Source organism: Magnolia sinica, chromosome 10, assembly GCF_029962835.1.
Source record: "Magnolia sinica isolate HGM2019 chromosome 10, MsV1, whole genome shotgun sequence".
Taxonomy (NCBI): Eukaryota; Viridiplantae; Streptophyta; class Magnoliopsida; order Magnoliales; family Magnoliaceae; genus Magnolia; species Magnolia sinica.
The window spans coordinates 87,146,081-87,162,799 of record NC_080582.1 but is presented as its reverse complement, the minus strand read 5'-3'; the positions used below and the strand labels follow the sequence as shown (position 1 = coordinate 87,162,799).

General features: G+C 40.9%; 1 protein-coding gene across 1 annotated transcript; it reads right to left on the bottom strand.

Moving 5' to 3' along the window:
- Window positions 1–14,080: 14,080 nt before the first annotated feature.
- Window positions 14,081–14,776, bottom strand: LOC131217493 (protein SMALL AUXIN UP-REGULATED RNA 12-like). The gene has a single exon (XM_058212428.1). The coding sequence runs from the start codon at window positions 14,665–14,667 to the stop codon at window positions 14,173–14,175; it is 495 nt and encodes a 164-aa protein (XP_058068411.1). The 5' UTR covers window positions 14,668–14,776; the 3' UTR covers window positions 14,081–14,172.
- Between the last annotated feature and the right edge of the window lie 1,943 nt (window positions 14,777–16,719).

Here is a 16,719-nt window from a genome sequence, read left to right as displayed (position 1 = left end):
GAAATGACGTATATGCCCCTAACTGTTTAAAACCAATTGGCTAAAATACCTATTCTCCATTCGAATGTTATATCAGTATGATCCATGTTCCCCATCTTCGCAGTATACACGCGTTTTCAAATACGACACGTGCAGCCTAATTTTCTCTAATCCAGACCGTTATTTATTGAGCCCACTTTCTATTGGGAATTCTATAAAATATTTGAGATTTAATGATCCCATATATCGGTCAAATGTGGGCCGTTGTAGAATTTCTCTTCCTAACCGTTTATCTTCAATTACATAAATTGAACGGTTGGCACTGTCCTATCCAGGGAATTTTTATTGGATTGTTCATCCATAGTGGAAAATCAACAAATACACCGAACCATGGGCCCCATATGACAGAAGTGGAAACCTGTGTATCTGCCCAAAGCTGCTGGCCATGTATCGTACATTTTTTCGTGCTATGGGCCGGGACGCGGATTGCGTCCGACCCCCGACCGTCTCCAGCTGGGAACGGGCAGGAGCTTTGAGTGGCCACTGTGATGTATGGGTCTTATCCACACCGATCATCCATTTTTTTGTATCATTTTAGGGTAGAAGGAAAAAAATGAGGTAGAAATCAGGCTCAAGTGGATCACACTAGAGGAAATAGCGGTGATGATGATTCTCACCGTTGAAAATTTTCTGAGGTCCACCGTGATGTTTATTTGCCATCCAACCTATTCATAAAGTTACATACACCTGGATGAAGAGAAAACACAAATATCAGCTCTATCCAAAACTTATGTGGCCCGAGAAGTTTTCAACGGTAAGAGTTTAATCCTCAATTTATAGTCCACATCAGCCTTGGATCTGCCTCATTTTTGGGACTTATATCATAAAATGATAGGAAAAAAAATGGATGGCTGGTGTGGATAAGACCCATACATTAAGGTGGCCACTCAAAGCTCCTGCCCGTTCTCAGCTGGAGACCGGCAGGGTAGGACTCAATCCAAGTCCGTCCATCCGTTTTCCAGATCATTTTAACGGTGATTGACCATTAAAAACTTTCCATGGACCATAAATGTTTTGGATATTTTTGCTTTAACTTCATCCGGTTTAGATGGAAAATATAAATTACGGTGGATCCATTAAGTTTTTAACGGTGGGCGTTCAATGACCACTGCTTCATGTGATGGGGTATTGCATGGAGCCTACTTCACTTTAGCTTTTGATGACTGCTCTCTTTTGTGGGTATTCCCTGTGTAAGGAGGATAATGTAGTGAAAAGTGTAAAATTTTTAAAAGGTATTTTTAATAAGAAGTTCTCCTAAGGTAGAAGAGTGGGATAAAGAGATTAATTGTTTATTTTTTATTTCTTTTGTTTTAGTGAAAAGTTATTATTAAAGAAAAAATCTGACAAGTCGATAAGTTAGCTATGGAATGGACCAACTCTACTGACACAACATGGGCTTTTCGGGCGCCGAGCCTGATTGAGACTTATACGTCCAAAGGGCGAAGCCTTTAAGGTAATGGGCTACTCCTAGGTTGATTTGATTGTGGCACCTCACCGCGCATGGTTTAAATGATCGGTCCTGCGGAAAATCCTACGTGGACGTCCCAGGACACTGTACTGGTTGGACGGGTTGTTATAATCGACTAGCATCGGTCGATCATATTACGGTCGACGCAAGCGATATCCTCGACAGAGTCAAAAGGCTTCTGTCGAAAGGGAGCCTTCTAGTACGACCGACACTATTGGCTCAGCCGATGTTTGACAGTATAGTGAATATTGATTTAATTCAATAGTCGAGAAAGGAGACGCTTAAGGTGAAAGGTATGCACATGTACATTCTCTCACCCTAAAATAAATTTCACATTTTCTGTAACAACCCGTCCAAACGGTACAGGGTCCTGAGGCATCCACGTAGGATTTTCCGCAGGACCGGACGTTTGAAACATTCGTGGCAGGGATACCATAAGCTAATTAACCTAGAATTAGCTTGGTTGAATAAACCAGACAGGCCTTGGCAAGACCAAGTGCAGGCCGCCAAGCTGGATGACCATTTACACTGAGTAACAGCCCGTGCGGGCTATACCGCGACGCCAGAAGGTCAGAAAAATCTAGAAATTTAGGGGATCATAGGGCTCACTGGGCTTGTGGACCATCGCGGACCACGGGCCCAGCAGACACCCAGAAGTGGGATCTGACCCTAACTTAATGTACCTCAACCACGCCAGGACCAAAATCTGGCGCTTGCAAATGGAACCAAGATTTCAGGTCATCCGACCGTTGGATCCCTTCCATATTTACCGTGGAGGCCTAATGGATTTTCCTACACCTGTCCACCAACTCTGGGACCCGATCGTGGGTCGGTCACCGTCGATCACAAATTGAACCCGTGCGATCAAACGCCTAGTCCGATCGTCCCCAAATTTTGCGTGGCCCTTCATCGGGCCATGAAGCACCCATCCTAGAAATATCATAGCCTGAGGACAACTAGAATTACTCAAATCACTAGAATGGACCCCACAGGGCCATTTCAAGATCAAAGCCTTTGACTCAAACCCCACTTTCGTCTATCCGTTTATTCCCAAAATTTACACAGGCCCTAGACGGGCCATAAGGCACCTACCCACCGAATTTGGTGGCCAAAGGAGCATTAGGGCCACGCCAACCTCGAAAATGTCCCTTATTAGGCTAATTTGGAAATTTAAGGGAACTTAAGGCCAAAGGGCCCAAGTGTAGGGATTAAAACCTATCCCTCATAAATTCCTCTCCCATTTGCCACAACTACCAAGAGAGAAAGAGAGTAAGGGAGAGTAAAGAGGAGAAGAGAGAGAGAAGGAGGAGATCAAGGTGGACCCTAGAACAAGGTGGGCCCCAAGAAAGCCAACCCTTTTCAACGCTTGCCACTCTTGCAAGGAGAGAACTCCTTTCCTTAGCAGCAGCAACTATCTGTGGGTTGCCTAGGTGAGTTTTTCACCATCCTTCTTAAAATTCGAGTAGAATTGTGGTTTTGGGTTAGAATTCTAACATGCAATAGCTTGAATTAGGATTTCCGACCGTTCTACCCAAAGGCCCTCATTCCTAAGGCGTTTTTCGAGTCTCCATCGAGCCATAGGTGCGGACTATTACTCCTAGGTGGCCTAGCATCAATTACAATATGAGTTTAATGATTTTGATTGTTGGGATGTGCATTTTGAGAGTGTAGAGAAAACCTAGGGAGGTATGCCTATTTTAATAGTATGAAATTGTGTGTTTTGTTTGATTTCCTCACATGATGCTATTCGTGTTTCTTACATGACTTGTTGAAATTTGATGACTGCTTGTTGATGACTTGTTGGATTGCTCATAAGATTGATGCCCTATAGTATGCACGCCCTAATTACCACATGTGTAATTTGTTTCCATGAGTTATAGGAAGTGAGCAACTTCCCCACCAACACACCCAACACACATGCACCATTGCTCATAAATTGTTAGCTTGCTTATTTGATGAATCTGGATTACATGATTGAGGTATGAGAACATGACGCTCTTGCCTGTTGATACTCCTGTCCGTTGACATGTTGTGGATCACCATTCAAACCTTGCGGTTGGTCAAGGAAACAAGGAAAGCTAAGGTGGTCTCATTGGTAGGACCGCCTTGGGGCTAAACCCTCGGATTTGGGCAAGTGTGTGTGGGCGGCTGTAGTTAGACTACGTGGGTTGCTTGCACCCGATGTCGTTCCGCCACACGCTTGCCTGGACTCGTGGGGTCTAGTTTACTGTCTGGCCAACCACGATTGTTAACCCTGTTTGCTCACATTTGTATGGAACCTGGGACTCCCCACAACCATTGTAGCCCAACGACAACCCACTTAAAATCGGCCCACAGCCTCGTAAGCCGGGCATGGTGGAATGGGACACTGTGTCTGAGCTGTCGGCCTACGCTGGGGTACCGCGCCTCCCCGTAGTGACCGCGAGCGATCCCTTCTACTTGGCACTCCTCATGTGCTTGAAGTCGGGGATGAGGAACCCGACGGGATCACGGACCGCGGGGCCTCGGCCTCACGCATTGGGGGGTCTTGGCCTCGCAACCAATTTAGGGCATTAATTAAATGGGGTGTTCCGGATTCCCAAATCTGCTGGATGAATGAACCTAACTAATAACTCGGCTAACACGACCGCATCGCATTGCATTAGTTAGGTTGGCGACTCGGCAGTTGAGGTTGCACTGAGAGAGTGTTGGCATTGGCGATCGTTAGATGGCGTCGCACGAGGGAGTGTTGGGTGAGGGCATACATCATATCATCCTGCATGCATGCGCATTAACAAGACTAGACAGATGCTGATGATTGATCACTTTTCATTAAATTCTTATTACAATTGATGCTTGTTACAACTTATGGCTAATAGCACCCACTGAGTTGATCACTCACTCCCACTCTGGGACGGTGTTTTAAAACACCAACCAGATCCTTTCATAGATGCAGGTGACTCAGGACTGGAGGAGCCTAGCGAGGCGAGCCTGGACGAGGAGTTGGAGATGTCTTACTTCCAGCTGATGGAGGGTTCGCCGCCTGCTTGAGAGGCGGGATAGGATGACTGGGCGCAGGGCTCAGTCCCATTCTTTTGGACATCATATTCTTTTGTTATTTTGGTTGGATAACGCCATGCGCGACCCATTTATATTTTTTGGACTTGTATTTATGTACATCAGACCTCTTCATTTCAGCAGACATGAGTGTTCATGTTTCATGTACAGGGGACTCCAAACTGCGCAACTCGAACAAATTAAGTGCACACTAATGAATATCTGTTAATAGGACTCTCGGGAACTCGGGAGTCGGCGGATGCGCGACCCCCGATTTCCAGGGTGTTACAGGTAAGTCCCTTACTTTAGCCAAGGTCTCCTTTGTCCTCTTCCTGTGCAGGTACTCAAAAGTAGCGAAAGGAGAGAGCTAGAAACTGCATCAACAGTTATTATGAAGTGATAGAATGAAAGTGAGATAAGCTATGTAACTTGCATCTCTCTTATTCTTTTGTTTTTGTTTTGGCTTCCAATGCTTTTATTTAGCTCTTTTCCTTTGTTATTTTACTTCGCCTATATTAATTATGCATAGATATTTTTATATGTTAACATAAACAATACATTTGGCCCTGCACTAAACTAACCATTAGGTTGCTTCCAACCATTTTTTTTAACATCGTGGACTGCATAAGTTTTGCATTGTCTTGATTTTTTTTCCGGTGATAAATATGAGGCTATGTACCTAATGGACATGGTTATATTGATGCTAGGGCAAGCATCAAACCATGAAATAGAGCAAAAAATATCCATTAAATTAATTAAAAATTTTATAAGTGAACCTAACTTAATAATGAATTTTCTCAGCTTGATGCGAGTGGCCTCTATAATATAATTACTAAAATCAGCCTCAATCTTGAGATGGATGATGCTAAAGGTTCGGGGCAAGGTGCAAATCATGCATTCTACCAAGTTACCATTACAATTTTTTATTGGTGGAGCTAACTCCACAATAAAGTTACTAAACTTGATGGAGTGACCAACTCAATACCTACCATCTAGAGATTCCCAATAACTATCCCTTCAAAGTTAAGTTAGGCACATTTATATACTGCTTGTAGGAATTTGAATGGCAATGATTTCATTAGCCAACTCCAGCTTTTGAATAGATCTCACCAAGCTTTCGATCTAGTTACCAGTGGAGAAGATCTCACCCTTCGAAACTTAAAAGAATTCTATGCAAAATGGATCTACCAATCCTTGTAAACGTTAATATTTTTTCATTATCAATTTGTCAAACGGACCACTAATAAATAAGTCGCCGGCAATTAAAGATTACTTTCCTAACATGTATATGAATGATAAGATATTCAGAAGGCATGGCATTCCAACCACCAATGGCTCAACCCAACTTCATCACCATAGCTAGGTTAAAGACTTTCAATGGTCATATGCCCAACCTCCCATGATCTTTTGGCCTTGTGATCATTCATGGGAGCTACCATAGTTCTTAGAAGATACCCAAAGGAAATTCCTCTAAAGTCACTCAATTTCATTGATGACGGCGGGTCATGGTGTGATGAATCATCACAATCATGGCTTTGATAAGAGTAACTCTTCTATCTTTTATAGGCATGGATATTTAACTCTTCCATTGCAAAAGATCCTTCTTTAGATGGTGGTCTAACAACTCTTAGGAATATCAAGGTATCATTGTTCTTCAATCTTCACATATTCATGGTAATAGTAGAAAAAGCCATGGGTAGAACATAGGTCCCATTTTGGGGAAAACACCTCATATGGTTTTCCATTAACTAACATGGCATTGATCAAGGGTACAATCAAACAAATCCATTCTGAATACGAACCATTCTCTTCCATTATCGCTTCCATAAAAAACCAATAATCAAACTTGTCTTCTACTTCTGTAATATCAATCTGCACACATGCATTATTAGGTTTCTCTTTTTTTCATTAGAATAAGGTACGATATTATTATGAATTGCCACCAAAGTAAAAGGACTGATTTGAATGGACAACCCAACCATCACGAGATGGGTCTCAACATATTAACCATTACAATAATTTTATAAAACTTGTTACGTAATCTAATTGGCCCAAAATTGCCAATGGTTGTCCAAATTTTTATTGGTTTCCATAGAGAGCCAATAGATAGAAGTGTTGGATTAGTCTAGAGATACTTCCGCATATTCCAAAAGTGTTGGTTGGTAAGTAGCCTGTTTTCCTCATCCAATGCTCTCTCTCTCTCTCTCTCTCTCTCTCTCTCTCTCTCTCTCTCTCTCTCTCTCTCTATATATATATATATGTATATAAGATGAATTAAACATTAATGTTTATTTTTTCCAAAATCAGCACAAAACACATCCATGACTAAACAAATCAGTAAAGCATTCCATGTATTTAGACCCATTATCCTCATCTGTTATTTTTTAATAAAATGTCCTAATCAGAAAAGAAAAAGAATATATATTGAAAAAGACCCTGGGATAAGAGTTATATGTTTGTTGTTTTTCACCGTAGAAAAGATGGTGGTGACTCAACCTCCACCTAACATGTGCCGATATGTACAACTGTCCCAACTGATAACAATTATGGGTCCCATTTAAATAGATCATATTTTCAAAATAACATTAGTTGAGCAGTCGTAACCATTCTATTAATGGCTATCAAATGGATGGTTAAAAGAAAAACAATGAGTTGTCCAAATTCAAAGAGAAAAATCAATTGGTTAGTACAATCTTCTATCGGCGGTCTCTCCTCAGGTGGAAATGAGACTCACATGTGTAGTCTTAAGTAGTCTTTTATTGTCATATGCGGGTGTGGGGTGGGGTTATTTTGGTTTTTTGACCAAGTAGAAAGAGAAAACGGCCTTTTTGCTTGAGAGTGAGTTTTAGTAACATTTGAATTTTCTTTCCTGTGGAAAAAAATAAGAAAAAGAAGAAAAAATAAGATTTTGTAGAAGAAAAAGATCAAAAGCCTACAACCACTCAAATATTAATCTTTAGGTTTGTGAAAATCCATCCATAATGCCAGTTTCTATGATTGTCTTCTCCCGGAGTTGTGCTCGGAATTTTCTACGTTCCCTAATTTGTGAGAAAACATTTTCTTTTATGTTGCTTGTAATCTACATTTGAGTAACATAGTTTGGGTATTTAAAAGAAGTTTTTAAATGATTATACTTTCATTATTTTTATTATAATGGATTTGTATTGGATTAGGTTCCATGGGTTTTTCCTTAATATAGGAGGATTTTTCACATAAAAAATTTGTTTCTTGCATCATATGTATTTGATGTTTAGCTTTTATTTATTTATTTATTTTTTTATTTTTTACAAAGGCACACGCTACACACCCACATACGCCATAGTGGGATTTCACCACCTATTTTTCGCTTATTTAAGTTAAAAGTGATTATTATCCATCAAATATTTTATATTCTTAATCTCATTGATTTGCACATAAAATGAAAAGGTGTACGGTTTCCAACACCTTCTTAGAGCAATTTTTCAGTTTTGGTCCATCCACCATTGGTGCGGTCTGGACTTACACACAGCTATCCCATGCATACTACTAAAGAGTCATCTTTATTTTTTTAAATTATGATGTAAAACACATAAAAGTCTCAATGGGGATACCCACTGACACTTTGCTACTAGATGGTGCTCTGTGGAGCTCACCATCATGTGTGTGTTTTATCCATGCCATCCATCCATTTTCCTACTATATTAGGGTATGAGATAAAAAATAAGGTATATAAAATTTCAGATAGGCCACACCACAAGAAAAAAGTAGTGATTGCATGCCACAAATTTTTTGGATCAAGCTGATATTTGTGTTTTTCCTTCATCCATGAGTTTGTGACCTCATCAATAGCTTGGATGGCAAATAAACCACGATGGCCCAAAAAGTTTTTAATGGTGAATAAACACTGTTTTTCTGTGGTGTGGTCCACATGAGATTTGATTCCGTCTCATATTTGTGCCTATGCCTTAAAATAATGATAAAGAATGGATGGACAGTTTGGACAAAATACATACAGCATTGGGCCAACAAACGCCGTCTAGTAGGCCCACCAAACATCAATGTCCTAAGAGTTAAAGCTTTATGAAATGTTTCATCATACATGAATTCATCATTAGTTTCATTGATCTTAGAAGGCATGATATATATTAAGAACAAAAGGAGTTATTTTATAATCTGGCCATGTACGACAGTTGATACCCAGGAACCCAAAAGCCATACATGTGCAAAACATTAACTCAAATTAAACTAAATTGTGGAAGCTGGTGCCAGAAAGTTAGTGTAAAAATCAGATTGGTGGAACCATCACAACCTCTAATTCTTGGACACTTTTTTACTAAATATGATCATTTCATTTATTTTTTTCATTGTTAGTCGTCCAGTAAATATATTGAAATTTAATAGCTGGACGACCAAATAAAAGTAAACTGCGGTCAATGATACATTTAAACTGGATTGTGTGTTACCATGTGGGGCCAACCCTGATGAATCTTTTATATATCCACACTTTCCATCTGTTTTCACATGTCATTTTAGGGCATAATCCAAAAACTTAAGCAGATCCATATCTCAGGTGGACCACACAACTGGAAACAATGGTAAATGACCATTAAAAGCTTTTTGTGGGCCACAAAAGTAATAGATCAAGCTAATCTTCATATTTTTCCTTCATCTAGGTCTGGTTGACCTCATCAAGGGGTTGGATGGAAAGGAAACATTACAGTAGGACATAGGAAGTTTTTAATGATAGGCATTCAATCACCACTTTTTTCTGTGGTGTGGTCCACCTGAGATTTGGATCTACTTAATTTTTGGCATCACGTCCTAAACTGGGCTGGAGAAACAGGGACGGAGTGAATATACAAAAAACCATTATGGTGGGCCCCACAATAAGGGTAACACCCACTAAGATGTTGTTACTTGGGCAACACTTAATCCATTCCCTGAGCTGACACCGACAATTTGGACGGAAACGGATTGGCTACTCCCCCTGGGACCAGCCAATGGCTAATAGTCGGTGCGCTGTGGGGCCCACTATGATGTATGTGTTTCATCAATGCTGTCCATCTATTTTTAAAGATCATTTTACAGTACGAGACCAAAAATGAGGTAGATCCCAATCTCGATTGGACCACATTACAGGAAACAGTATTGAATGAGCGTCGACCATTAAAAACATTTTGGGGGCTATAAAAGTTTTGGATCAAGCTGATTTTTGTTTTTTCCCTTCACCTGGGCTTGTATGAGCTGATCAACAGATTGGATGTCAAATAAACAGTACAGTAGGCCTCAGGAGGATTTTAATGGTGGATATCCAATCACTATTATTTTTCATGTGGTGTGGTCCACCTGAGATTTATATAACTCTAATTTTTGGGATCAAACCATAAATTGATCTTTAAAAATGGATGAACGGAATGGATGAAACACATACATCATGGTGGGGCCCACAAAGCAACCACCAGCCCGAGGGCTGGTGTCAGGGGGAGTAGCCAATCCGTTTCCAATTTGGACAGCTTAGTTTGAATAACTTGCATGTCAGTATACAAATTTTCAATAGTATCAAACAGTCCTGGTATCATCTATCACACATTCCCAGAGTATTTAAAGTATTTTTCCTTGAAAAGGAGAAGCTGGCAAGCACGAGCAGGTTCCTTCCTCTAATTAAACACTAAAATACAGAACAAACACACAGATGTAGCAATACACGTACACCATCACTCCCAATGCCAGCTTGGATTTTTTTATTAAAATTAAAAATCCTTGGCAATGCCAACTCGCCATCAACCTTACGTGGTTTGCTTGAATAAATCTTTTATTCGCATAGAATAAATCCGTACTATTGACAGGTCATAGCCGTAGGATCTGGGGCCATGTTAGCTTATCCAACCATGTACATAACGGTTGATTCGGATTCGGTAGTGACCTTTTCTATGTGGGCTCCACCCAAATATATATGTTTCATACATGCCGTCTATCCATTTTAACGGCTCATTTTAGTTGATGAGCCCTAAAATCAGGCAGATCAAAATCTCAGTTGAATCTCACCACATAAAACAGTGGTGATTGATCGATCACCGTTAAAAACTTCTTGAAGGCCACAACAGTTTTATATCAAGCTGATATTTTCGTTTTCCCTTCATCCAGGTCCGTATGACCTAATCAACAGGTTGGATGGCTAATAAATATTATTGTGGGTGTCTAAATTTTTTTAGTGATGAGGGTTTAATCACTATTGTTTTTATGGTATGGTCCACCTGAGATTTAGATTTATCTATTTTTTGGTCTCATGCGATGAAATGAGCGGTAGATAAAACACATACATCATGGTGGGCCCCTACACTGTCCAGTACCGAGGGGGAACGGATTGGCTACTCCCCCTGCCATCAGCCAATGGCTGGTGGTCGGTGCTTTGTGGGTGCCACCATGATGTATGTGTTTCATCCATGCCGTCCATCTATTTTTCTAGATCATTTCATGTACAAAAGAAAAAAATAGATATATCCCAATCTCAACTGGACCACATTACAGAAAACAGTGTTGAATGAACGTTGACCATTAAAAAATTTTTGGGGGCCATAAAAGTTTTGGATCAAGCTGATCTTTGTTATTTCCCTTCATCTGGGTCTGTATGACCTAATCAACAGATTGGATGTCAAATAAACAGTACAATGGGCCTTAGGAGGATTTTAATGGTGGATATCCAATCATTATTGTTTTCCTGTGGTGTGATCCACCTGAGACTCATATCCCTTTCATTTCTGGGTTCAAGCCCTAAAATTATCTTTAAAAATGGATGAAAGGAATGGATGAAACACATATATCATGGTGGGGCCCAGAGAGCACCGAACACCAGCCAGGGGGCTGGTGGCAGGGGGAGTAGCCAATCCGTTTCCGTACCGAGGAGGGATTACTACCGAGTCCAAATCCTATAATGGCCTCACTTTGTACGGAGGATATTCACAAATTGAATTATATAATCGAAACATATAATAATTTGATCGACGGTCAACCGTTCTTTCGTGGGCCACCACTCGTATAAAATTTTGATGACCAGATCATGACGTATGCAGTGCGAATACAGTGGGATGTATTCTAAGTAAACCTCCACTTCTATGTTCTAGAAACAGGGAGCGGATCATCTGTTCCCAGGGTAACACGTTAGTGGGTGTTTCCATGACCGTGGGGCCCACTTTGATGTATGTGTAGTATATCCACACTGTACATCCGTTTTGAAAGATAATTTTAAGGTATGATCCAAAAAATAAAGGAGATCCAAATATCAGGTGGACCATATCACATAAAAAGTGTTGATTTAACGCCCACCATTAAAAACTTCATAGGTCAAACAGTAATTTTTATTTTCCATCCAATCTGTTGATTATGTAAAAAATACCTTGACGAAGGGAAAAAATTTATATCAGCCGATCCAAAACTTTTGTGGCCTCTAAAAATTTTCTAATGGTGGACATTTAATCACTTCTGTGTGGTCCATTTGAGACTTGGATCTGCTTCGTTTTTTGTATCGTAACATAAAATGATTTGGAAAAATGGATGGACGGCGTGGATATTCAACACATATATCAAGGTGGGCCCACCAGCGTGTTACCTTGGTAACACCTAATCCGCTCCCCTGTAAGGAAATGAAGATCTTTGCTAACACATGCGCGTGCAATAAAGCTCATGTACCAGCACTGCACGATAGGTCTCGGATCTAATCCATCCATCCGGATGGAATCACTTTCTAGATGCTCTGGCGCAAGAATTGAGTTAATGCACTCGTCAGTTGGGCCACAACTATTGAAACAATTGTATGGCTCTTATTAACTTGACTGAAGCTTTCTTACCCTTCCACCTGATTCCAACATGAGCCTTAGTGCTGAGTACCAATATGATGGATGGATTGGATCCAGCACTGATGTGCCATGCTGGCACACGTGTGACGTGTGCATGAGCTTTAATACATGTACGCGATCTGCACCATTCACCTATTCACCTACCACCACGCTAAAAATGGATTGCCTGTTGCTGGAGCTCTAAGCTCTGTGGGCCCGCACTGATGTACGTGTTATATCTACGCCGTCCATCTTTAGGCCACGAGTCCACCTTTTCATCAGCTCCTGCTAGGGCATGAGCCCAAAAAGATTCAGATCTATATCTCAAGTGGACCACACCATAGGAAACCTTGATGATCCCAACCGTTTAAACCTTCCTAAGGCCCACCATGATGTTTATACTTGATTTACAACTTCTGGGCCCACATAGGAAATTTAATGGTGGTCGTTTAATTCCCTTTCCTGTGGTGTGGTCCACAGCAGCTTTGATTTGCCCCAAATGGCTGGAAATATGACACATATCAAGGTAGCCCTAGCTGGCACTGAATTCCAAAGATTAACAACCGTCCATTTTCAACCCATAAAAAATCCTGCAATCCGCCAAATAAGGTAAAATGCCATCTCATTCATGGAGTGTTTAAGAACAGATCCTGTCCTAATAAAAACAACAGCTCCAAACAAGCAAACGGGCCCACGAAAGTCTCCTGCATGGTGGGCCCACCTTTTAAAGTTACTGATGTCCGTACATGCGACACGTGGCCGGAAAAAAAGTGCTAAATGCCAGACATGGTTCTCCCAACAACACTAATCTTCACCCACAACTGCAACTTCACCTGAAACCTTTTTTATTTTTCTTTTTATCTTTGAAAATGTATAAATAAATAAGAGAAAGTCTAAAGTACAACGGATTGTACCATTACTTACGGTACAGCCACCAAATAACTTCCTACCTATCATTTGTATGCGACATCCAACCCTTCCAATATGCTGTAAGGATTGTCTTATGCAGAAATAAGCCCTATCCACTAATTATGTGGAAAATAATGCTTAGCCGTTGATAAATTCAAAATGCAAATATGGTCCACTCGATGAGTGGATGTGGTTGGTTTTAACGTAAGGTAATCCCAATGACTGGGCCAAACCATTGGACGGTTTAGATGTGGCACGTACATGAAAGGTTGGAAGTTATTTTGTGAATGGACCTTAAATAATGCTTAGCCGTTGATAAATTATAAAATACAAGTATGGCCCACTCGGTGAGTGGATGTGGTTGATTTTAACGTAAGGTAGTCCCAATGACTGGGCCAAACCATTGGACGGTTTAGATGTGGCACGCACATGAAAGGTTGGAAGTTATTTTGTGAATGGACCTTAAATAATGGTCCAACCTATTGAAACTGCCCTTCCTAATAAAATTGGTGGAATTCGCAAGGGTAAAATTGGAAACTTAAAATCCAAATATAACAGAAAATAAAATCATTGATAATCTGGAGCATCCATCATCACCGTTCATCACATCATCATCGCCGTTCATCACATCAGTATCGTCATCATCATCATAAAACATGCAAAATCTACCGTTAAAAAATAAAATAAAATAGAAAAGCTAATCAACATCTCATTGAAACCCCCAAACATTGGCTTCATGGATGGAAAAAAGAAGGGAAGGAAAAACCCTAAACCCCCTCGCATTGCATCTAAAAGACCCTTTTTTTTTTCTTTTTTCTTTTTTTTTTTTTACAAAAAGACCCCTCTTTTTTTCTAAAAAGGAAAAAAAACCAAGGACCTAAAAAAATAGCAAAAACCCATCTAAAACCCTCAAACCCTAGTCTTCTGCAACAGGGGCGTGAAGCCATGGCAAGATCCCATCGTTTCCTTGCAAGGATCAAAACTAACCTCGGAAGAAGTCTTAAAAACCTCTTCCAGTTCTACTCCACGGAATCTCTGCTCGTCCTTCTCCAGAATCTTCAAAACCCCTTTGAAAAAACCCACTTCGCAGGGAAAAACCAGGCCACCGCACGTCTGGAATCCGAACTCCTCTTCCGCTTTCTTCAGCAGGGAGACGAAAATCGGGAGGTTGAGGAACCGGGTCGGGATCACGAACCGGCGCCGCTCGGCCCCGACGTAAACCGCGAGGTAGCCGGACGGTATCCGACGGGGCCGGGTCGGGAGAGAGTCGGAATCGGAGGCGGAGTCGGAATCGGAGAAGGCGGGTCGGCGACGGCCAAGACTGATGGATTTCCAGCGCTTCATAACCTGCTTGAGATGGACGATTTGGCGGATCTTCTCGACCTTTTTCATAGCACTCGCCATTAAAATTACAGAGAGAGAGAGAGAGAGAGAGAGAGAGAGAGAGAGAGAGAGAGAGAAGAAGAAGAAGAAGAAGAACAGAGACTCTGGATTTTCTCTCTTTCGCTTCAGATCCTCTGTTTTTTTTTTAAGAGGAGAAGGAAAACGAAGTGAAGAGTCTTTGAGTTTTATATAGAGAAGGAAAACGAAGTGAAGAGTCTTTGAGTTTTATATAGAGAAGGAAAGCTGTAAAGAGCGAATAAACGGGAGAGAAGGGCGGAAAATTAGGAGGGTACGAAAAATTACGGAATTACCCTTATTATTATTTGTCTGTTACGTTAATACCCCTCCGTTTCGACGCTGTTTGTCTGGTGACCCCAGCACCAGCAAGTTACCCGGTGTCAAAGCTATGTGGGACCCACCATATCGTATGTGTCTTGTACAAGCCGTCCATTGTTTTTTCCACCTCATTATAGCGTGTGATATAAAAATTGAGGAAGATACAATGCGGGCCTGTTTTGGAGCGTGGATTTGGCACCCCTGAATTCGCAACCCCCTGCATTCGCAATCCTCCCGTGAGTTCGGCACCCCATCCTGAATCAACGTTAATCTAAAAATTCTTATGGTATATTTACAAGGGTTTGAATTTAATTACTAAAATAAATTTAATATTCTTAATTAGTGAGATATATAATTTTTAATACTATGGTTGTGATAAGCCTGTTGAAATACATGCTTTGCCTGAAAATGATGAAATTCCAAGTCTTAGATGGACATCAGGCACAAGGTCATGTCTTGGTGACTAACCAATGATTTTTAATTGTTGATTAATATGGATAATGTTTGGACGGTGCTGAACAATGTTTGAACGGTGCTAATTTACATAGACAATGTTTGAACGGTGCTGATCATCATTAGCGGGCCATGTGTCCAATAAAATGATAGTGTACAGTGACATACATGTAACATGTAACTATTGAAATGATTTTACGTGTAACCTAAGCTGTGGATTACAAACCCCCTCAAAGAGGGATTGGAAATTCCCGGATTGACAATCCCCGATTACTACATGCTGCCAGGCAATCAGGGGGATTTGAAACCCCCTCTAATCCATGGTGCCGAATGACCCCTTAAATCTGTTGAAATCTTACAAAGACATGAGTGGCATTTTGATTCAAAGCTGATGTGGCTCATTGGAAGTTTTCATGTATAAATGTTCAATCTCCATGGTTTCCTATGGTGTGGTCCATTTAAGCATTGGCCTCAAAAAAAAAGAGTATAAACAACGCCTATAAAACCTATGTGTTAGGGTAGGAAGCGGCCTGGCTGGTGTACCACACGTCACCAAATGTGGTGGGTGTGTTGACATTACCACATTTTGTGGGCCTCGTCAGGAGGTGTGAGATGTATTGAAACCGTCGGCTCATTTAGTGAGCCCGACCGTTGTAAAGCTTAAATTGAAAAATTAGACGGATTAAAAAATCAAGTGGACCATACTGTAAAAAGCAGCTGAGGATTGAATGCCTGCCATTGAAATCCTATTGGGGTCACAACAATACTATATTTATTTTTTTTCTCTTCATCCGAGCCTGTGTGACCTTATGAACAGGTTGGATGAAAAGTAAACTTTATGTGGGGCCTACAAATGCTTTAACCGTGGAAATCACACCACGTAGGCCTTGGAAATTACTCATTTTAATATCTAAAATGATCTCAGCAAATGGATGAACAATATATATATATATATATATACACACACACACGTACAAATCAGAGCTCAAGGAGCGTCAGTGCTTATCTTAAACACGGCACATACCCACACCACACCAGATAAGTTGCTGGTGTGTGGTATACCAGCCCAGCCGCTTCCATCATGGTAGGGCTGACGCGGATTAGATAATGACCGGTTGAGCACGAGGAGCCGGCTACGGAAGTGACGTCACCAAGTTCTGTGGCCCCACTATGATGTATGTTTTGTATCCACACTGCCCATCTATTTTGAGATACCATTTCAGTGCATGAGTCAGAGAATGAGGCAAATAAAAATTTTTAGGGACCCAATCATAAAAGACAGTG